The 24,297-nt window shown below is 37.9% G+C and overlaps 2 protein-coding genes across 2 annotated transcripts in view; one reads left to right on the forward strand and one right to left on the reverse strand.

The window, feature by feature from the left end:
• LOC126965616 (elongator complex protein 2) lies at nucleotides 1-21,579 on the forward strand. The gene is made up of 12 exons (XM_050809289.1): nucleotides 1-488; nucleotides 616-907; nucleotides 1,329-1,541; nucleotides 2,546-2,761; nucleotides 3,841-4,052; nucleotides 4,482-4,629; nucleotides 8,018-8,215; nucleotides 9,820-9,939; nucleotides 12,571-12,736; nucleotides 17,218-17,485; nucleotides 19,202-19,413; nucleotides 19,949-21,579. The coding sequence occupies exons 1-12, from the start codon at nucleotides 363-365 to the stop codon at nucleotides 20,073-20,075; spliced, it is 2,298 nt and encodes a 765-aa protein (XP_050665246.1). The 5' UTR covers nucleotides 1-362; the 3' UTR covers nucleotides 20,076-21,579.
• LOC126965703 (myeloid differentiation primary response protein MyD88) overlaps nucleotides 21,575-24,297 on the reverse strand; it is a 10,110-nt gene continuing 7,387 nt past the window's right edge. The window contains exon 6 of the mRNA XM_050809446.1: nucleotides 21,575-22,497. Coding sequence (XP_050665403.1) covers nucleotides 22,194-22,497 — 304 coding nt within the window. The 3' untranslated portion in view covers nucleotides 21,575-22,193. The remainder of the gene's footprint in view (nucleotides 22,498-24,297) is intronic.

The following is a 24,297-nucleotide window of genomic DNA, read 5'->3' on the forward strand; positions in this document are numbered from 1 at the left end:
GACAATTAAATATAGTAATATCTATTCCCGTGCCATTAAATAAATTAAAAAATGAACATATTTATTAGGTACCTACCCATTTATTGAACAATTGATTATTGATCATGCTTGTAAGTCGAAAAATGTCGTGTGTACTCACAGAATAGTAATATTTTAATAAAGTGAACGGTCTACCTAGTCGTATAAGTCAGTATCACAGAGTACTTTTCGTGATACTTGAAAGTCAGTATTCACTTTTCAGTAATATTAGCAAGTCAATAACAATACGTTAGAGGTATAATTTGAAAACGTTGAATGGTTATTATAAAACAGACTGCATAGTGTATAATATTTTCAAGGGATTAATCCATATTTTTTGAAAAATGAAGACATCTGTACGGCAAGTATACACATCTGTTGCTTGTAACCGTACTCCAGAAATTTTAGACTGGAACAAGGAAGGTTTCATGTGCTTTGGAGCAAGCAATTCTGTTGTTATTTATGATACGGTAAGAAACTATAATTACCTCCATAGATCTCTGATTATACATAATTTTAGCAAATTAATGTTATTTTTTGTGTTAAGAAATATTTCATAGTGATTGTGATGTATATTAACAAATGAATAATTTACAGAATGTTAAAGGCAAAGACCCCCTGATTGTGCTCTGTCAGCATCAATCTAGAGTAAACAATGTGAAGTGGTTACGAAAGCCAGATGGCTCGTCAACTGAGCTGGTATCAGCTTCAGCTGATAAAACTGCAGTTGTTTGGTCTCTCAAAGATGGAGCATGGAGGGCAACCAGTAATCTGCTGGGGCATCAAGACAGTGTTACCACAGTTTATGGTATTTACACTGGAGATGATGAACTAACTGTGTTCACTGGTTCTATTGACTCTACTGTAAAAGTTTGGACAAGATGCAATGGTAATATGTTTTTATTTTATTTTAGATGTAACATTCACAAATACTTGAACAACTTCTAAGTGGATATTGCAAGTACCATATTCTCAAGATTTCTCTTTATTGACAGTGATAATAAGTCATTGTTATTAACGAATAATGAACTGAGTAGAAGTAAACACGAGTATAATATTTATCTTTCAGACATTTCAACACATAAAACATTTGACAATTATATCATTCATTTACCAAGAAGGTGAGTAGGGTAAAGGCCTAACTACCTTCTTAACAATTGTTGCTTACAAATAATTACATTATTGTTAGGATAGGAAATGTAAGATATCTTCCTAAAAATAAGTATGATTGTAAGAATTTCAGCCACTTTGATGTATTGGCGAATACTACTGTTATAATTTTTTTTGCTAACATAAATTCATATTTTCAGATACAATGTTATTAAAACAGACAATCAGTCTTAACTCTGGCTTGTGCCTGACCATTCATGCTCAAATTCTCCCTGCTGTTAAGAAGCCTCTACTATTTTTAGCATTGGATGATAATAAAATACATGTGTTTGCTTTAAATAGTGACTATCATAGAGTGGACACATTGGTTGGTCATGAAGATTGGGTGAGAGGAGTGGATAGTTATATTGAAGGTGATACATAATTGTAAACAATTTATAATTTTTACTTTTAATCTACTTTTTAATTTGGTTTGTATTCATTTCTACATAGTGCAGTCAAAGTTAAAAGAAGTTTATGGCTTCACCAATTTTCTTTTAGTTATTGTTTTATATATATCAGTAATTGAAATTTACTTCTTTACTTCAATCTGTTACCAAAATCTATTGTTTTTGTATGTATATGATAACATTTCAGATTAAAACGTCACTTGTTTGAATTTTTATCCACATACTTTTTTTTAAACTATCTTAATAACACATTAACCTTCCGAAATTGGCAGTGCCCCAGGGCACTAGATTTTCAAATACACCAAAACCGGGAGTGCCATAAGGCCAATTCATCCCTCACTAAGTTCTGACCCTTATTTTGTTTCAATAGCTTTCTGATACATTCATTCAAATCATCCTAATTATAAACAATCTATTAAGTGAGATGTATAGGCCGGGCATATAATTATTAGTCTGGCCATTAATACTGTTACATAAAAACTTCTTTAATTTATAATAATATAATATAGTTTCAATTCACTCAGAAATATTCTTCTATTGATGTAAATGTGTGAATGTTTTCCTAAGCATTACAATGACTCTTTATTCCTTGCTTGAACTGTTATTAAATTGTAAAGTTTTTCATGTGCAAATCGTACACTAAAATCCGTAAGATTGGTTGCAATAATAAAATGCTATAACCATGTCTTTCCACATTGAGATCATTGGCAAATTCTGAGTATCTTTATGATTTATTAACAATGTCATATAAATTGATCTTCAATGAGTTTGGGTATGAGGTATGATATATTTCATACATTGTATGTGCCTACATATATTTAAGCACAATATTGTTGTAGGATACAAGACTCAGATGTAAAATACAATTACTTTTGTGATTTTGTAATAAATCTGTTAAGCTGGAATTATATTATGAATATTTATATTTAAACATATTTCACTAACTAATAATTTGTCAATGTAAACAGACAAAGCTGTGCTATTGGCATCTGCATCACAAGATACTTACATTCGCTTATGGAGAATCCAAGAATACTATGATGAACCATCGGGATCTGGTATCAGGATGGAGGATAAAACATTTATTGCATACGGTGTATTGTGGTCTGTCAAACTTGATGCAGTTCTTGCTGGCCATGAAGGATGGGTGTATGGAGTACATTGGGATTGTATTAATGAAATAGGTATAATTAATTTTTTGTATGTAATAATATTTTTTATGTGATAATAATTTATTATGTGATGATTTAGTATATAGAATGTACTAAATCAGGGGTGCTCAAGCTTGAACTGCTGGCAATTACTGGCGATACCTCAAAATTGTTAGACTACTATCGACCCTACACGATCGGCCCTGACAAGCTTCAAGTATGTGTGATGAAGGATTGTCGTCTAGGTAGAGTGTCATGATGACATAGATATTAGTTTTGCGCAAAATATGCATTTTTTTTTTAGTCAAGGTAAGTGTAGGTCTGCTCTTAAATGTCAATGAAAAAACTCATAATTATTATTCAAAATTGCGAGTTTATTGGTTCTTACAAAACAAACGCGTTCTAAAGTTCTAAGCTTAACTAAATAGTAACTTTGGATGTTGAAGCGTGACACTGCATGTCCTGAGCATACTTTTCATAAGATGGTACGTAATTACCGATTTTAGTTTATTATACCGGATTTTTTTTCTCGAGATCGACTCAAAAAGCACTCGCGATCGACCTGTCGATCCCAATCGACCATTTGAGCACCCCTGTACTAAATCATTTTGCAGGCTAAGTTCTTAGGAATTAATTATATCTTTATTTTTTAACACGAATTTACTCACGTTTTATCAGTGTGGGTACCTGAAGGACCTCTGAACGGTCCGAAACTAGTCTGTACCTACACTGTAAAAACATGAGTAAAGCCATGTTAATAAATATAGTTATAATGTCTCACGAAAATTATAATAATATAAAGGCGTGAATTAGTTTAATTTCTGATTACAAATAAGAAGCATTTGATTTTACTAAAGTTACTAATCCATCTCATCAACTTAAAGACCCCTCTGAGAATTGAACTTGTTTTTAGCTGAGGTGCTTTGAAAACAAGAGATATAAAAAAGCTAGTATGTGACCACACACTGCACCACCGACCATGCACTTCAAAGAATTGTGCATGTATATTATAACACCTAATATAATAAAATAACTGGCAGTGATGAAAAATAGGGAATTATTTAATGTTAGAGTATGTTTTTTTTTAATTAATTGTTATATGTATATTTCAGGTAATAAACAAAAGAGGCAGCAGTTGCTTTCATCTTCATTGGACAAGACTATAATAATCTGGCAGCAGGAGAATACTGGGGCGTGGGTGGAGACTGTTAGAGTGGGAGAAGTTGGAGGAAACGGACTTGGCTTCTATGGTAGCAAATTTGGACCCAATGCCTTTGTGGGCCATGGATACAATGGCTCCCTTCATATGTGGAAATATGATAAGGTAATAACACAAATAAAATACTTATCTTCTATGAGTATAGAAATCAATTGTATTCCTTTAGATCCGCTAAAACTCAGAATCGAATTGATTATTAGTTTAGCAATATGGAGAATTAGAAAAAAAAAAAACCAAAGAAGCAATCATAATTTATTTTATTTTAAATATGAATATATTTTATTTTATTATGAATATATAATCTAGATAATAATAATGTGTTACAGGAATAGTAACCTCACCGCTCATGTTTCAATTTAAGTACTCTAACCTCCACCCAGAGTTAACTTTCAACGCCATTAAAAGCTAGTAGTTTATCTGTTTATACATTGACATTTCCTAGTGAGTGTCTTCATTTGCTGCAAATCAAATATTACTGCAGAAGGTTTTTTTGTTAAGTACCTAATTCTTCTTTGAACAGTGTTTCGTTGGCAGGAAACAGGGAAATATGATCCAAGTGTGGTGGTGGGGGGGCATTTCGGCGGAGTGGAGGCCGTGTGCTGGGAGCCTAGCGGCCAGTACCTGCTGTCGGTGTCGCAGGACCAAACCGCCAGAGTGCACGCGCCCTGGAAGCGGCCTGATGGTTAGCATTCTATTTTACGACCTGTGGTTGCTCAAGGTTGAACAGATATTTGAGTGACACCCTTTAATCCTAATCCTATAAATGATATAAATATTTTGATGATGATGTCAAAGAATAATCAAATGAAGCGAAAATAATTTATGAATCAGTAAATTCGAAACTCAAGTACATGAAATATAACCGGTGGCCTAATTTGACAGAACACCAATTTCAAATGTTAATATTATTTAATATCTAATATACATATATGTATATATATCTCGGAGATTATATATGATATATATCAGGCTTGGGCCAATGCGGTGGTATCTAAGGATGTGAATTCCAGCGAACTTAAAAAACACTTCAATCATGCCTCCAGGTCCTTCAAAAGAGTTATTGCTGACGCGAAGTCGAAGCACATTGGCAGAATTGGCGAGAGACTTGCAGGCCTTCCCTCGGGAACTCGTGCGTTCTGGTCGCTCGCCAAGGCTGTCCAAGGAAACTTCTGCCAGCCAGCCATTCCGCCACTGCACAGGGACGATGACTCGCTGGCCCATGACGCGAAAGAGAAAGCTGATCTCCTGGGCTCCCTCTTCGCGTCCAACTCGACTTTGGATGACCAAGGTGCACCACCACCGCATATTCCGCGGTGCGATTCATATATGCCGGAGGTAAAAATCCGGCATGGTGCCGTGCTTAAGGCGCTTCTCACCTTGGACATTCACAAATCGAGCGGGCCCGATGGCATTCCCCCGATAGTGCTGCGGACATGTGCTCCGGAACTGGCGCCGGTCCTTACCCGTCTTTTCCGGCTCTCCTACTCATCAGGCGTAGTCCCGAAATTATGGAAGGCGGCTTTAGTGCACCCGATCCCTAAGAAAGGTGTACGCTCAGATCCGTCCAACTACCACCCCATTGCCATTACCTCCATTTTCTCCAAAGTAATGGAGTCGATCATCAACCGCCAGCTCTTGGGATACCTAGAGGGGCACCAGCTGATCAGCGGCTGCCAGTACGGTTTCCGTCAGGGTAGCTCAGCTGGTGATCTTCTTGCGTACCGCACCCATAAATGGGCGCAAGCGGTTGAGTCGAAGGGAGAGGCGTTAGCGGTGAGTTTGGACATAGCGAAGGCCTTTGATCGGGTGTGGCATAAAGCGCTTATAGCGAAACTGGCATCCTATGGGCTTCCCGAGAAGTTGTGCAAATGGGTCACTAGCTTTTTGGCTGATCGGAGCATCAAGATTGTTATCAACGGTGCATGCTCCGACTTAAAACCCATAAACTCTGGTGTCCCGCAAGGCTGTGTGCTATCCCCTACGCTGTTTCTTCTGCATATCAATGATATGCTGCAAATCAGCAATATTCATTGCTATGCAGACGACAGCACGGGGTATGCTTCCTACACCGGCCGTGCCAACATGTCCCGGGATAGCGTCGACGAGAACCGGATCAAACTTGTGTCTGAAATCGAGACTATGCTTTGCAAAGTCTCGGAATGGGGCCGACAAAATTTAGTCCAATTCAACCCCAAGAAGACACAAGTTTGTGCGTTCACCACTAAAAAGTCTCCCTTTGTCGTATCCCCTCGATTCGAGATCACTCCTCTAACTGCCACAGCCTGTATTGGCATACTTGGCGTCGATATATCGAGCGACGTTCAGTTCCGTGGTCACTTGGAAGAGAAGGCCAAACTGGCCTCTAAAAAGCTTGGTGTACTCAGTAAGGCGAGACAGTACTTCACTAAAAGCCACCGCCTGCAACTTTATAAGGCGCAAATTTGGCCTCACATGGAGTACTGTTCTCACCTCTGGGCGGGTGCTCCCCAGTACTAGCTTCTTCCATTTGACCGACAACGAAGAGCGGCTCGAATCATCGACGATCGAGCATCTTCGATCGGCTTGATTCTCTAGCATTGCGTAGAGATGTAGGTTCTCTCTGCATCTTCTACCGCATTTATCACGGGGAGTGCTCAGAGGAGCTGTTCGGGTTGATTCCAGCGGCCGAATTCGACCATCGGAGATTACGTGCAAAGTACCATGGCATTCCACAACCGCGCGTTTTCTTCGAAATTTCTTGCCTCGCACAGCCACTTTGTGATATCAACTACCGGCAGCGGTGTTTCCGAACAGATACGACCTAGGGACCTTCAAGAAAAAAGCATACTCCCACCTTAAAGGCCGGCAACGCATTTCTTGACACACCTGTTGTTGCGGATGTTCATGGGCGGTTGCCTCACCTCTCCCCATCCCGTGAGCCTCTTGCCCGTTTGCCCCCTCTCATATATATAAAAAAAAAATTGGATTTAAAATCGGGCGTCACGGTGTTGGTATCCACCATTCTGTTTTAAGTCGATCAGTGCGCACAACCGGCGCGGGCGCTAGCTTGAAGACGACTGCGACTTCTCAATGAGCGCTCTACTGATGGACAATAATAACTAACTTCAATCAGGTCACCGACAGTGACAACTTCAAACACACTTTGAAAGATGACGTTTGCCATCAGTTCAGCCCAATACACAGAGTAGAATATAATCATACAGGCCATATTACTTTTATATTCTAATTCTCCGACATATATATATATATATATATATTATTATTGATTAGTTTAGAATAATAACGCTAACAACGTGAGTAGGCCCAAGCAAATTGAAACAGATTCAATATGGTCTTTTAAGACTACATAGGTTTCCCGTCGCGTCAATGTCACGCTGTATAAATATAAATTATCGTATAATGGATACATCAACTGGAAATACGCTGGGCATCTTAAATGGTGACATAAAAATCGCACCATAAAACCAGCTATATATCCAACTATTTGCTATATATATTCACAAGCTTGGTTATGATCTAGTAAACGAGACATTATGCATTGGTGATCGGTGAGACATATTGCATCATCAGTACGTGAAGATGGAGCAGTTGTATTAATATTATGCAGTGAAGTGTATTTCACACATCAAAATACTGACGTTTTCTAGTATTTCGTGTTCGTGTTCATTGACTCAAAGTTTCCTGATTTCATCGATTTTAGTTCCATGAAGCACGACAATTTCCGAAAGATGCCTTTTAGTTGTTTGGCATTACGGTTATCACCATAACCACCACGCATACGTACAGCCCCAAAAGAATTTTGCGTAACGGCCATCTTGGATTTTTTTTCGATCCCGATTTTTTTTATATATCTTTATTCTTTCTTACTACATATAATCTAGTATTTCTTACAATTTACTGATTTAGGGAAATGTTTATTCACTTGCAACATTATTTGGCTGTCTGTGTGCGTGTTACCGAATGTAAGTACGTGACGCTCACGCACACATTAATTCTAATGTTACTTCTATATTGACCGGAAGTATGACTGAAACTATCGTTCTGAGCGTTATTATTCTATGTATATATAGGCAGCACGGAGTGGCACGAGGTGGCGCGGCCCCAGGTGCACGGATATGACCTGACCGCGGCCGCGGCGGTGTCCCCCGACATGTACGTGTCGGCTGCTGACGAGAAGCTTCTGCGAGTGTTCCGCGCCACCAACAACTTCGTAGACAACCTGCACAGAATCACGGGTGTCACACTCGTCGAGCGAGAAGGAGATACAGGTAATCACTACAATATAAGAATAAGAACGACCACGACCTTCGCACGACACGCCACAAGTTGGGATATCATCCTCACCATCTCGATGTGTCGCGGTCCTCCACAGTGCGGTTTACAAGGAGCTTTCTTCCACGTACTACAAAGCTGTGGAATGAACTTCCTTGTGCGGTGTTTCCGGGACGATACGACATGGGTACCTTCAAAAAAAGCGCGTACACCTTCCTTAAAGGCCGGCAATGCTCCTGTGATTCCTCTGGTGTTGCAAGAGAGTGTGGCTGGCAACTGAAGTGGTATTTATTTCTTGATACTAGCTTTTTTTTTATGGAATAGGAGGACAAACGAGCGTACGGGTCACCTGTTGTTAAGTGATCACCGCCGCCCACATTCTCTTGCAACACCAGAGGAATCACAAGAGCGTTGCCGGCCTTTAAGGAAGGTGTACGCGCTTTTTTTTGAAGGTACCCATGTCGTATCGTCCCGGAAACACCGCACAAGGAAGCTCATTCCACAGCTCTGAGTACGATGAAGAAAGCTCCCTGAAAACCGCACTGTGGAGGACCGCCACACATCCAGATGGTGGGGATGATATCCTAACTTATGGCGTGTCGTGCGAAGGTGGAATGGTGGAATAGAACTAGCTACTCTTGTCTCCGTAAATAAGCTTTTGCTGTAAGTAAAACTTTTTGCCTTCAAAACAGAGTTGTGACATTTACTTACGTAGATAACATCGCATCATTGCTGCCGAGTATCTGTTTCTTTCATTAACCACACTGGTTCATCCCAGAGTATGTCTGTGTATTAAATCTATTTGAGTTTATTTCTCAGTTTGGTAATGTCAAATTGTAGGTCCATAGAAGTCATCCATATCATGATATCATTATAGTTATTTATGCAACTGTTGTATAATAAGGGGTATTAAAACACGAATGTGATAATAGTATCACATGAGTGTTTAATACCTAATTATCAACAATTGCATACAAGACTTTATCTGCACCCGGAATATGAATCCTCTATAAGATTCTGAAACAGTTAGCTTACTGCTAACATTAAAACACCAGTCCTAGTAGTAATCTAATAACATTCATTACTGATTATATACAAATAAACTAAATATTAATTAAACAATTATTTATTTTTTTAACATTTTGTATGGTGCAATAATTAAAATTTACTCGAATATAATGTTCTTTTGCAGCGTTTAAAATGAATCGCTCATTTTTTGTAAACAAAACAATAGAAATGGCGGGGATTATAATAACCTCCTTTTTTTTTTACGGCGCGCGACTCCTGGTACCGTGGAACGCGCGTAAACGAAAATGTTCCTTTTTTTTGAAATTCATACAGATACCAGGCATCCAGCACTAAGAATGTGGCTGTCTGTTGAAATTCTTTGCGCATGAGGGGATCGAAAAAAAACATAGGAGTGTTGTTATGAAATTCAGTACAACATTACAACACTCGTTTGGATGATGTATGGGTGTTTTAATGTTGGCAATAAGCTAACTGTTTCAGAATCTTTAATAGAGGACTTAAAGCATGGGTTTAGATAAAAATATTAAAATGATGAAAACCTAATGACGAAATTATTAAAACTATCATTCAGGTCCAGAAGGAGCATCAGTGCCATCCCTAGGTCTGTCCAATAAGGCGGTGTTCACCGGTGATGACTTAACACAGAGAGATGATGATAACGACGGATACTTCGTGCCTGTGCAGCTTCATGGTAATTGCTTTGTTTTTGTACTTTATGGCGGCAGAAGAGCAGATCCTTGAACCATACATAGTATATAATATAGTTTAATTGCCATGTTGTGACATTTATGGACCTTATGCAGTGTCAGTAAGAGAAACACAAAGTTTGATGTCATGCCGCACCTCGTTCTGGTCGCCCTGGAGTCAGATTGGCATACCAGTAGTTACGCTATAGCTGAAGAACTGAAATATTTCCACGAAACAGTTTTAATTCATTAGAATAAAAAACTAGGTATACAAAGAAGCAATATTTGGGTGCCTCACGAACTGATTTGAAAACCAGGCTAACTCGCGATCAGGCGATGCTGAGTGTATAGTAGAATTGGAAGGTAATAAATTGTTCAGCTTTTGCCACAACAACAGATATCAAAGCATGATGTTGAGCGAAAACGGGCGGAATTACTTCATAGTGTCTTTCATCAAGGTACTGGTAGACCAATAACATCTTTAGGCCACACAAAAATTAATAGAATACCTCGCACCTTCAGATGTGTTTAGGTCTCTTCAGAATTCTTTAGGCAGTTTAAGGTGAATATCAAGAGAGGAGTGCCAAAACTAATTGTCGCGTTTTTTGATCAAAAGCCCCAAAATTTCTATAACGACGGGATCATATGACTACCTACAAGATGGCAATAAGTCATCAAAATAATAAAAGGTGGCAAAAAGTCATCAAAAAAATTCATGATTTCAAAAAGCCATGAAAATAATACAAGATGACAAAAAGTCATCAAAATAATACAAGATGACAAAAAGTCATCAAAATAATACAAGATGGCAAAAAGCCATCAAAATAATACAAGATGGCAAAAAGTCATCAAAATAATACAAGATGGCAAAAAGTCATCAAAATATTGTATGTAATTAACGTAACGTAATTAAAATGTTAATAACGTTGGACAAGAGTATAGTTGAAAAGATAAAACCAAGATTTTTGGATCATGCTTGCTCATAGCTTAGTAGAAATAGCGTTGGGGACGTACGTTACATTACTGTCCGAATTAGGAATAGTGCATAAATTTTGGTACAAATTAAATTTGTTCCGCCACAGTCGTAAAGAAAATTATTTAGGGATAATTGTCTCTAAATATATAACACTATTTACGTTACGGGCCACTATTATTAAGGGGAGGATGCAAGTCCATAGAGCAGGTAGGGAGATGGCCTTGTCCATATTCTGATCCAAAAAAAGGAGCCGGTTTGGATCTGGCTAACTGCAGACCTATTACTATTATCGATTATCATCTAATCGATTGATACTTATTGCTTGGGCCCGAAGCCCTTGAACGCTGGAGTTCTCCGAGGCTTTTTTATCTCCTACACTGTTCATTCTGCATATCAGTGATGTTGGCTGCCACCAACGTACATTGCTATGCAGATGACAGTACGGGACCTACCGGTTGACTATTAGTGGAGGAATCCTCTCTTAAGAAGTTCGCGGAATGGGGTAAAATAAACCTTGTCCAACTAAACCCCCAGACCAATAAAAAACCATTTGCCTGTATCACCACTCATCGATAACACTCATTTACGGCCGTTCCCAATATACTATCTACAGATAAATTACTACCTTTTACTGTCAGTAATTAGCTGTCAATAATCTGAAGCTGTCCCAATATACCCGATTAGTCATTCTTATCGCCTTATATTAGGACGCGTGAATTGCAATTTCCATACAACCTTCTATCGCTGGTAAGCTATACCTACGTCGCGGTCGTCCCATTGACAAACAGCGTGTACAGATAAGGTGAGTTACCGTCGATAAGTTTATTGGGACGGAAAAGTCAACGATAGTTACGATTTTTATCTCAAGTAAGAGACAGACTGAATATTGGGAACCGCCGTAAGGGGAGACTCGCCTAGTATCGGAATAATGGATTTTGATATCTCAGACAGTACGGGACTTACCGGTTGACTATTAGTGGAGGAATCCTCTCTTAAGAAGTTCGCGGAATGGGGTAAAATAAACCTTGTCCAACTAAACCCCCAGACCAATAAAAAACCATTTGCCTGTATCTCCACTCATCGATAACACTCATTTACGGCCGTTCCTAATATACTATTTACAGATAGAGATAAATTACTACCTTTTACTGTCAGTAATTAGCTGTCAATAATCTGAAGTAGTCCCATTATACCCGATAAGTCATTCTTATCGCCTTATATTAGGACGCGCGAATTGCAATTTCCATACAAACTTCTATCGCTGGTAAGCTATACGTCGTCAGCGTGTACGGATAAGGTGAGTTACCGTCGATTAGTTTATTGGGACAGAAAAGTCAACGATAGTTTTTGTAAATATACTTGCCCGTCCTGCATGTAAGGATGCCATAAGTCTGTTTGAATCCATAAGTCTTATTTGTTGAACACTGTAGGTATAACTTGCTCTTGCGTTTGTTAAGTTAACAATTTTGTTTTTGTTTTATTTTTTTAACGTACTTAGATTATAATGGGGCTGACATGTACATACGTATAAAAGCCCCTAAATCAATAAAGAAAAAAAAAGTAAGAGATGAATATTGGGAACCGCCGTAAGGGGAGACTCGCCTAGTATCGGAACAATGGATCTTGATATCTCACTATAATGTATTTTCGTAAATCAAAGGGCCGCCAACTGAAGAGACGCTGATGCAAAACACTCTGTGGCCGGAAGTTCAGAAGCTGTACGGGCACGGGTACGAGGTGTTCTGTGTGGACGTGAGTCCGGACGGCTCCCTGCTAGCGTCCGCGTGTCGCGCTACCACGCCCGAGCACGCCGCCGTCTTACTGTGGTGAGTAGCATAATAGTTATTTATCTACACCCATGCTTTAAATCCTCTATTGAAGATTCTGAAACAGTTAGCTTATTGCCAACATTAAAACACCCAATGTTCTAATAACCATTACATCATCCAAACGAGTGTTGTAATGTTGTACTGAATTTCACAACAACACTCCTATTTTTTTTCATTCCCTTCATGCTCAAAGAGTTTTAACAGACAGCCACATTCTTATTGCTCGATGCATGGCATCTGTATGAATTTCAAAAAAAGAACATTTTGGTTTATGCGCGTTCTACACCACCAGAACGTCGCGCGCCGTAAAAAAAAGTAGGTTATTCGAATGCCCGCCATTTTTCTTCGATATATTTATTGTTTTGTTTACAAAAAATGAGCGATTAATTTCCAAAAGAACATAATATTCAAGTGAATTTAAATTAGTGCACTATACAAAAGTAAATTACTACTAAAATAAATAATTCTTTCATTAATACTTAGTTTATTTGTATATAATCAGTAATGGATGATATTAGGTTAGATACTACTAGGACTGGCTGTTTTAATGTTAGCAGTAAGCTAACTGTTTCAGAGTCTTTTACTACCCATAATATGAATCCTCTAAAAGATTCTGAAACAGTTAGCTTACTCCTAACATTAAAAAAGCCAGTCCTAGTAACCATTACATAATCCAAACGAGTGTTGGCATTTATTTTCTCAAAATTGATTCCCTTAGAATTATTTTTTATGTCATTACTAATATTAATAATAATAAATAATATTCTAATCTTCACAAGTGGCTCCTTTGCACAGGAAGCCGGCTAGATTATGTGTACCACAAGGGCGCCAATTTCTGCCGCGAAGCTGTGTAAGCATTACTGTGTTTCGGTCTGAAGGGCGCCGTAGCTAGTGAAGTTACTGGGCAAATGAGACTTAACATCTTATGTCGCAAGGTCACGAGCGCAACTGTAGTGCCACTCAGAATTGTAGGGTTTTTCAAGAATCCTGAGCGACACTGCATTGTTATAGGCAGGGCGTTGCAATTACCACCAGCTGAACATCCTGCTCGTCTCGTCCCTTATTTTCATAAAAAAAATACTAGACACTACTACTGCTTCGGAAACAAAAGGCGTTCTGAGAGAAAAGAAGTGTTGGAAGAAACTCACCCAGCATTCTTTTTTTGCGCTCTTTTTAATCAAATATACAATATTGTACTGTCATTGCTATTGCTATAAAATAATCATAATTTAGTCCCAGGCTGTCGGATCACTTAGACAGCTGTGGAGTAGTAGGCTATACGACAGAGCCATTTATTAATAAAACATTTAAATTTATTTATAGATAATTCCTGAACAGTGGCTGGGACTTTATTATAATAGTGTATACATTTACCCTTTAAGCTATTATGTATCTTGTATGTAGCGCGAAGTGTGAACCACATTAACACTGTTACTTCTCGGATCGAGTGATCGGACTTAGGATCCGATCACCAGAAAGGCATTCGGCTATAAACCAAGCGCGTGTTACACGGCTATATATACGTTCATCATAATTCATAGAATTTAAAATACAAGCTATACATTTGATACAACAAAATACTTAAAACGTAGTCATAACGATATGACGTGTGATGTGATTTCTATATTCTATTTCTATTTTGATTGGTCACTGGCAATGTTCACGGCCGGTGGCGATCTGCGATGTTTGTTTCCAGTGTACTCCTAAACTAACGAACGGATTTTAATGGGGATTACTTCATGGAGTGCAGTTTTGTCTTACTTAAGAGTGTAATTGTTTCGATTTGGAACCCGTAATTATTCCTATTTTCAATATTTTACTTTGTATGGACATATTTCCTATGAGAGAATTCATTGACGCACGGTTTGACAGTTCTGCCACAGTAGACATATGTACCAGTACGGAAACTCCCTACAAACGTTCGAAATGACACACTCACACAAACATGCGCATCGACGAGGCCCCTAAGCAGTTTTCGCGGTCAATACGAGTCGAGTGTCACGTTGTTATTGGTTTCTGCGATCTTTTACGGCTATTTGAAGAAAAGAAAGAAAGAAAAACATTTATTTCACAAAACACTCACAGGATACACTTAATATAAAAAGATAAAAGTACAAAACAAACCAAAAAAGAACGTACTTAAATAGTAATAGATTTAATATTGGAGTTCCTGTGCAGTGCAGGAAATGGGTCACCGACTCAGGATTATCTGTGACACGGCCGTGGCTATGACACAGCACTGATTTTCAGCGGTACCGGCGCTATTTGAACTCGGCTCCATCAAAACTCCAGTTTTGTTTTCAAAATATGAAGTAGTATAGTATATAAGAATGATTTATTGTTATATTATTATAATTAGTAGGTATTCGAGCAATAAGTCCGTGAGATCGATTATAATAAATTCGTGAACATAATTCACAATTTACACTAAGATGGCGGCTGCAATATTTATTAATCATTTTTTTTATGAGTGTGATTTAATGGTTTTCTATGATGTTTTTTTTATATTTACTTATTTTGGACAAAAATACTTACCTACATGTGTTTTGTCATGGTTTTCGAGGGTGCTGAAGTAGATAGTGCCGAAATAGATAGTGCTGTCAAAATGTTAATCCAAGATGGTGGCCGCATGAAATTGACAATTTTCTCGTCATGGGTGTCGTTTTCATAGTTTTTGAGGATATTGAAACTAATAGTGCTGTTAAAATGTAAATTCAAGTTGGACCTACATGAAATTATCAACACCCATTATGGGTGTTGTTTTCATAACACATCCGCCATCTCGGATCTCAAAATAGATGTCATAGTCGTTATTGACACTCACGAAAACAATAATTGCCCCGTCTAGACATGTTCGTGGGATAACTACAGGGGTGAGTTTCTTAAGACTGTGGTAGAAATGAAACTTCAACGGACAAAGTTTAAAAACACATATTTAAAAGCTTCCTGTCAATATTTCAACGAAAATTAAAAAAAAAAAAACATCAAAAAGATATTTCCAAGAAAAACATTCAATAAAATGTTGTTTAAAAACATTACATAGCAGTCATCATGTAGACTATAATATTGCATTATACACTGTATAGCTTTCATACATACACTATATTATATAGAAATCTTACGCCATTTTCTTTTTTACTGAATACTTGTCAGGCCGAGTACGTAAGCTTATTTATATTTTCCGGCGATTACGTCACTCTGCCGATCCTAACATCATGAAAACGGTATATTTAGCGATATGCCAAACTGTTTTGAATTATCGCATTACGACATGGGGTGGTGCTGCAAAATCTCATCTTCTCTTGGTGGAGCGTGCACAGAGGGCTGTCTTGAAGGTATATTGCTTTAAGCCTCGCCTGTATCCCACAACAAAACTTTATGAATACTGCCAAGTTCTGACAGTCAGGCAACTCTTCATATGGGCTATTGCTATCAAACAGCACCCTTTAACAGAGTTTAGGCCAGAGTCTACTCGCCGCAATCATCTTGTGGCAGTATCTACGAAGGTAAGAACATCATTTAGCCGCAGATTCATTCTATTTCTGGGACCATACCTTTATAATAAGCTACACAAGGTATTATCTTTGTATGGTCTAAACATGTACAAATGTCGGTCAACTGCACACGAATGGCCCCTTTTGCAAGACTACTGTCACACAGAGAAACTTCTGGAGGTCTTGGATAGTTAGCACACCTATAAACCGAGAACACCCATATATCGTAAGCATGTTTGCACATACACCCTCTCTCTCTCTCTCTCTCTCACACAAACACACACACATTTACCTCTATCCTTTTGAATTTCAAGCTTTTTAGTCACTGTGTAAAAGTGGAATCCTGGTGACCAGTAATACAGGTATTTTATTACCTACCATAGGCACCAGCGATCCACGACCAAAACTTATGTATCCCCTGTATTTTTAAGTTTTCGCTGTATTGTAATTTTAGTTGTTGGTGAGAAATAAAGTTATTATTTTTACGCTCTGAATAGGAACAGGAATAAGGAACTTCGTTACAAAACTCCTTTTTTAAAGTCGGTTAGAAAAATAACCTGACAACCCTATTGCTTCAATGGAGTGTACGTACATATAGGTAAGTACTATGGTTCTGCTGTGAAACAATTTCGTTATATAACAGGGAGCATTTTTCACGAAATACTTCTTGATGTTATGAAATATTATTGACAAATTTTAAAAAAAACGTATTTTATTTATTACTAGCTGACCCGACAAAACGTTGATTTACCTAATAATTTATTTTTAGAGTTAGACCGTTTCTTGATCAGCCGGAACAAACAGCAGGCAAAAATTGAAAAACAAAAATGTTGTTTTGGTGTATGTACCGTATATATATTCATACACATGTAGTAAAAAACGGTTATTTCGGTATTACAAACAGACACACCAATTTTATTTATATGTATAGAACAACATCTGTCGGATCAGTTAGTCAAATTATAAATTTTAATATGTTTACAGGGAAGTAACGAACTGGCAACAAATTCAGAAGCTCGTACATCACTCACTGACGGTCACCCAGCTGGCCTTCTCGCCTAACAGCCGATTCTTGTTGTCTGTGTCGAGGGACCGGAAGTGGAGCTTATTCATCAGGAAGTCTAACACCGAAAACAGATTCGAGCTAGCTGCCTACACGGACAAGACCAACGGCATACATGCGAGGATAATCTGGTGCTGCGCTTGGATTTCCGACTCTAAAAAGTTCTTGACTGGCTCTAGGGATGGTAAGGTAAGAAAACTACTTAATTAATCACGAAATCTTCAAGAAGCAATTTTTTTTGTCATGAAATTTAGTTATTTAGTTATCCAAAGCATTCAATATTAGAGACGCGAATGACGCCCTATCCTTGAGCAGGAAAAACATATGCATACTCACCAGGATGCTAGCTGGGCACTGTCGCCTAAACAAGCATCTCAGTGTGGTCGGAACCACATACAAAAGAACTTGCAGATTTTACCTTGAGGCCGATGAAACGCCTATTCATCTCCTCTGCGACTGCTGCCAACTAATGCATATTGCATAAGGTGATGTCTGCAATACTCGTGTCAAGAAAATAGTGCAGTTCGTAAATGAGGCAGGGCTTAACGACGAGTTATATGTATGAGCGGCGAACACAATAGTTCAATTCTGGACGCGGTGGTAGTGAACTCATTCGGGCTAGACAAATAGTCACCCTCTCCAAATAATAATAAGAGTTATTTAGTAAGCCTATAAAGTTAAACCTTAATTTTAGTGAGAAATGAGACTAACAAGATGTTCACCTGACACCTCCCACCCATTGCAATGCAATGCCACTTGAAACCAAAATTTGCGTGGCTTCGCAGTTCCGCTAGTTACTTTGAGACATTAGATGTTAAGTCTTATTTAACAGTAGAGGGCTCCTTTGCACAGGATGCTGGCTAGATTATGGGTACCAGAACGGCGTCTATTTCTGTTGTGAAGCATTATTGTGTTTTGGTCTGAAGTGCGCCATAGCTAGTCAAATTACTGGTCAGATGAGACTTAACATCTTATGTTTCAAGGTGACGAGCGCAAGTGTAGTGCCGCTCAGAGTTATTGAGATTTTCAAGAATCCTAAATATCCTATCATAGAATTATCTCTACAAAGTAATGCAGTCTACTAAGTGGTGTATCGAACTGCAAATTATATGAGAGTAAACAGATCAGTTTCAATTTAGCTGGATAATAGTTTTTTTGTAACAAAAAAGACGTTTTATGCCGCTGAAAATCCATTTACATTTGTGGAATAAATAAAGCGTCCCTAATTAAGACTAAAAAACATTTATAATTCACAATAATTTCTTATAAAATATATGCATTTTATCACTAAAATTATAATTTAGAATTAGGCTGTATATATCTAGCTTTATGTATATTCAATCATTTAAAATATAGCGGTGGTAAACGTTCAAAAAAAATGCGCGCCATTTCCAAAAATATTCAGATAATTTTGTTTGTGTGGTAAATAATTGTAGAAATGTCAAATTTTAGTATGTACAGAAGATGATCAATTGATAGATTTACCCCCGCCAGAAAAACTAAATGCAGCACAAAATGCAAACGACAGAAAAATTGAAGGTTTTTTTTTCTATAGGAATCTTGAGAAAAGTACTTAGCTGATTACGATAGTTTAAAAATGTATGCAAAACATGTTTGTTTTTCCTCACAAGTGTGTTGAAAAAGTGTATTAAACTCGTGAGCAAATTAGTTTAGAGTTAAATTATACACACATTTGTATCATAATACTATTTTAAATTTATATAAAGTCTTCTTTCACTAAAATGTTACATCTACACTATTTAAGGTACTTTCCCTCCATGTGGCAAAGCCGTGGGACGCTGTGTATATATTTTGATACAAAATCAAATTTGTACATTTAATCCCAAAAGTGAGGGAAAACAAATATACAAAGTGTTATTATAAATTTAATAATGTAATATTCAGGTGTGCGTCTGGTCTCAAACTCCGATTATGTCCGAAACATCGCTGAGTGTATATGTCTTATACAATAAACTGGGACTAGACACCTCTGTGACGTCACTGGCAGCCACCGCACACAGCAACAGAGTGATAATCGCGGTCGGTCTCGACACTGGTCTCATCAATCTGTACCACCTGGGCCACGAGTGGACTCTGTTGCTTCAGATGGATCACAGGTGAGTAATGTTGTCTCGGTTATTGTGGAATGACATAGTTCTGTGACGTCAATGCCACTCAAGTGCCTCTCATTAACATGGCGATGCTCGAGCGGCAGAAGTGAATCTTGCAACTGCAGATTTCATCGCTTGTCTAAGTAGGTACTATAAAAATATACCAGTAGGTATCTGTCAGCATCTCTCTCGCTATAATTATAGTATAATATAGGCTATGATTTATTCTTGATTTCTTGCGCCCGTTCTTCTCAGGTCTTCTTCTTTTGACGTTCAATAAGTGATTTTCAATCCCACTTTGAATAAAAATATTAGAATTTGGATATGGCAGCCCATACTGTTGGACTCACCAAGAAGATTAATTGCATGTCTGTAACAGTTTTGGAGATCATAATGTTGGATGCTGGGGCATAACCTGGCTGTCCAGCAGTATTTATTTTTGTGGTGGTGGACGTTTCCCACAACTGTTAAGATTATGGCTGTGGTGGTTTTTGGTGAAATGTAAAATTATGACCATTAATAATGAATACTCTTTGGACAGTTCGGCGCACCACATGACCGTCAAGAGGCTGGCATTCCGCCCTCGAGAATCGGACGATGAAGAAGTGCTGCTGGCGAGCGGCGGCGCCGACGGCTTCGTGAGGATACACCGGCTGCGAGCGGCATAGCTGTTACTACTAGTGCCCCTGCCCGAGCGCATAGCTGCAATTAAGGGGTGCTACCAGTAATAAAGACTGTACAAAAACTATGTGCTCCTATATGCTCATATTAACACATTTTAAAACTAAGGGCCGCAAATGCATCTATTGTGACAGAGCAGCGCGCCACACCCATCGATGTACACGGGGGACGGACACTACGCAGCTCTAGTTCTCGGGAGGTAGCCGACTTGGTCACATCGGTGTGCATCGTATCACTGTCCGAAGCTAGATAGACACAGATATGGCCTGGCATGATTGACCAGCGAAGCATCCGACAGGTGTTCCAGATTCAAAGCATTTCTTATGCACAATATACTATTTGTGGAAGTAACTGAATAAATTGCTATTATGATGTTGGAGACATCAGACTGTCCTCAACAGTTACACAACCGACAAAGGCTGTGATCATCACCATGACATATATTGTCTTGTGTTCTTGCTAACATCTTCATACTGCAGCCTGGAATAACAGCCATGTGAACCATTGTTTGTGGCAAAAAGAAGTGACTTTTACTGCCTTGGACTTACACTGTATGTATGTACAGTTGTTCAGTTAGTTTTTCTGCTATTGTTAGATAAGTAATCAGATTCCTTCAGTCTATGAACCTACATCAATTGAACACACCATAGTGTGAACATATGAAACAGACAATTATGATATGTAAGTTGAATGTTTATACATTAGTAAAACTGATTGTTTATATATATAAAGTACTAACTGGCTCATTCTTCTAGTATAATTAGTGTTGTTATTACACTAATTATACTAGAAGTACACATTAAAATGAATATATTTATTTGAATGTATAGTGCAAAAATATATTCAGTCTTAGTCACTATCTGGTAGCCCTTCATTACAAAGTGAAAATAATAAAAAGCTTTCACAATATATAGGACAGACATACCAACAATGACTTTATACTGCAATGTGTGTTCTTGTTAAATATATTAGCATGTAAAGATTTAAAATTATTTGTTGAATGTAAGTTGTCAAAAAATATGATCACCCAAAAAAAAACAATAAAAACAACTTGTAAATGTCTTAGAGGGAAAAAGCACTATAAACTGGTCAAATAGAAACAGGGTGCTTGGTAAGATGGTCAGGAAACCATCATACACGATGTGTTAATACTTTTGTAAAAGGAACACTATATTGATTGGCAGTCACTGAAGACACTATCTTGTTTTTTATTATAATTGTATGGTGGCAATGTACACTCAATTGTCGGCTGTCAAACTATTGTTTAAGAGCTAAGATCTGCTGACAGTCGGGTTTTGAGTTATAGGGTACCTATTGTTTACTGTGTATCCTAAAAGTGTTGGAATAAGTGATTCAATTTTTGCCAAATTTAATACATAAAATTGTATAATATAATATTATATTAATGTTTGTATATTATATTTTAACTAAAATATAGACTATTTATGTGAATGTTCCATTTGATGTGAAATAAAATTGAGCAAAATATAATCAATTGTTTATTGTCCCTTAATGTAGACATCTTAACATCACACATCCTTCATATCTCTGTTAAACTAACTCTATCAATACTGCGTATCATATTTTGAGCACCTTCACTATTTCCATCTTAACACACACAGTACTTGTATCTTATTCTACATTTAATATAAAGGTAGGTCCCCACTATAACAAAATCTAAAAACCTACATCCATAAAATTTCAAAAATAGCAAAAGTACTAATTGAAAATATATAACATGGAAGACATTGTGTAATATAATATTTATTGAATATACAGAAATTTAAGTTGTTGAATCATTGTAAATATCCCGTTAATGATGGCTGTAAATATTTAAAACCATTCTGGTTTAAATTGTAAAATTCAATACATTTATTATAACTGTTCCAGAAATGCCATTACTTGCACTTTCGTAAGACTGTTTTGAGGCCTAACTATGGCGTCATATAGCTGCATTTATAAACCAAATTAACCATTGATAGCACAACAATTCAATTTATTTTGTGTTGATTCATTTATACTTTGATATATATAAAAGTTTTTCGTTTGCCGAGTATTAGCAGCTTTAGGTACCTTTTGAAACCGTTCATCCTACACATGGAAACTCAACTCTCTAACATAATTGCCTTTTTATCCTTATGTTTCTTGCCTTTTAGCGTACTGAAGATCTTACTGAAAGTAGATTTCTTTTTCTTCTCTTCGCTGGTGTTGGAACTCAGCGACTTAGAGTCGCAGGACGTGTTGGTATCGGTCAGCCTGTGGAGGTCGGACAGGGAGGCGGTTTCGCGAGAGGGGCTGGGCAGCGCGAGGTACTCCTGGACCTTGGGGACCGGCGTGTACCCGTTTGTGAAGCTGCCCGATATCTCTGCAATGTTCATCGTAGAGTGTGTCGTCTGGCTGTTTGTGATCCTGCAATGTTAAAATATCCTTTTTTACACACAGAATATATAAAAGCCGTGTGAATGTGATGTCGCGCTTTGTCTTAATTTGTACTTCATATTCGGTTAAAACTTAGTATCAAGCAAGCAACACCAGGGGGAGGGGGTTGCCCCCCTGTTACTAGATTACTACTACTGCTGTTACCAGAGAAAAAAGAATTTAAGAACCTTAAATAAACTTAAATTATGACATTTTTAACCGTTTGGGAAGGTTCCCCCCCTCCCTAATTATTAAATAGGGGTGAAACGGTTACAATTCGGTTCTCTGGCATTCGCCGGCTGCTGCCGCGGCACGCTGCTCGGTTCGTGCGGTTGTTTGGACAGCTCTCACATAACCTAAAATTATTGTAATGTTCACTTTTTTTCGACTCTTTCAACTACTTATACATGGGGCACACTAAAAGTTTTGCACTTCTAGCTAACCGGAACTATGTGAATTTCGAATGTTATATTTTTTGAAACGTTACAACCTTCTTAGTAATAAAAAACAATTGGCGGGAAATCATTTGTCAATTGTTTTCTATCACATAACTTCTACGTATGCAACAAAAATGGAATTAAGTCGAAAAGATTTAAGAGCGATGATTTTAAAAGTTCTCTTTCTCCGCAAGACTGTGCCGCTCGTATTCAAAATGCTTTTCGCAGAGAAGCACCATGCTTGAGCACCGTGAGGCGATGGTTTGCTGAATTTGAGATAGGTCGGGTTTCTTTACATGACGAATTTCGTGAAGGGCGGCCTTCAACTGCTGTCAACGAAAATAATGTGGCTACTGTTAAGCGGCTAATTGAAGAAAACCCGCGGGTGGCCTATGAGACAATTCCAGGACTATTGGGGTTTGGTATGAGCCAAATTCAGAAAATTTTGTATGGATAATTGAAAGTTCGGAAACTTGTTGTTGGATCCCTCATGAACTGATAGCGGAGCAGAAGCGGGCTCGCATGGAATGGTGCTTACAGATGCTAATGAAATACGACTACGGACATTCTAATACTGTTTGTGACATTGTCACAGGAGACAAAACGTGGAATGATTGTTTTGAACCCGAAAAAAACAGCAATCTTGTGAATGGGAGTTTGAAAATGAGAACAGGCCAACAACAGTGAGGCAGGCGATAAACGTTGGTAAAAAAATGATCACATTTTTTTCTCAGCTACACGGGACCCAATTCCACCTGAAGATCAAAAGATTGTTAATGCCTGAATGGTATTCTACCATTTGTTTACCCAGGGTGTTAAAAAAGTTCACGAAAGACGACCCAAAAGACGCGTTCTACATTTTTGGCTTCCGAAAAAGTACTACTCGTCGCCCATCCTGCACATAGCCCCGACCTAGCACACTGTGACTTCTGAATTTTCCCCAAAATCAAAGATTTGATGGGAGGACTTTTCACTTTTACCAGTAGGACGCTCCTTTGCACAGGATGCCGGCTAGATTATGGGTACCACAACGGCGCCAATTTCTGCTGTAAGGTAGTATGTGTAAGCAGATGTCGTGTAGGGTATCCAATCATTTTCCTCTCATTCAACAGCTTTCATCCATAAATCTTCACTACTCCTGTCTGTGGGAATCTAAATAACGTGAAATAAGAAGGGCACTAGCACGTATACTTTTTCGTTATACGTATGTCACACTAAAAGTTTTGCGTAACTTAAAAAAACAACATAATATAACCAAAGTACTATGTTGATTGCCTTTCAAGATACTCTCCTTTACATTTTAAAATTTTTTTCATGCGATCGAACCATTTTATAAAAAGAGAAGGATCACAGA

Source organism: Leptidea sinapis, chromosome 1, assembly GCF_905404315.1.
Source record: "Leptidea sinapis chromosome 1, ilLepSina1.1, whole genome shotgun sequence".
NCBI classification, from domain to species: Eukaryota; Metazoa; Arthropoda; class Insecta; order Lepidoptera; family Pieridae; genus Leptidea; species Leptidea sinapis.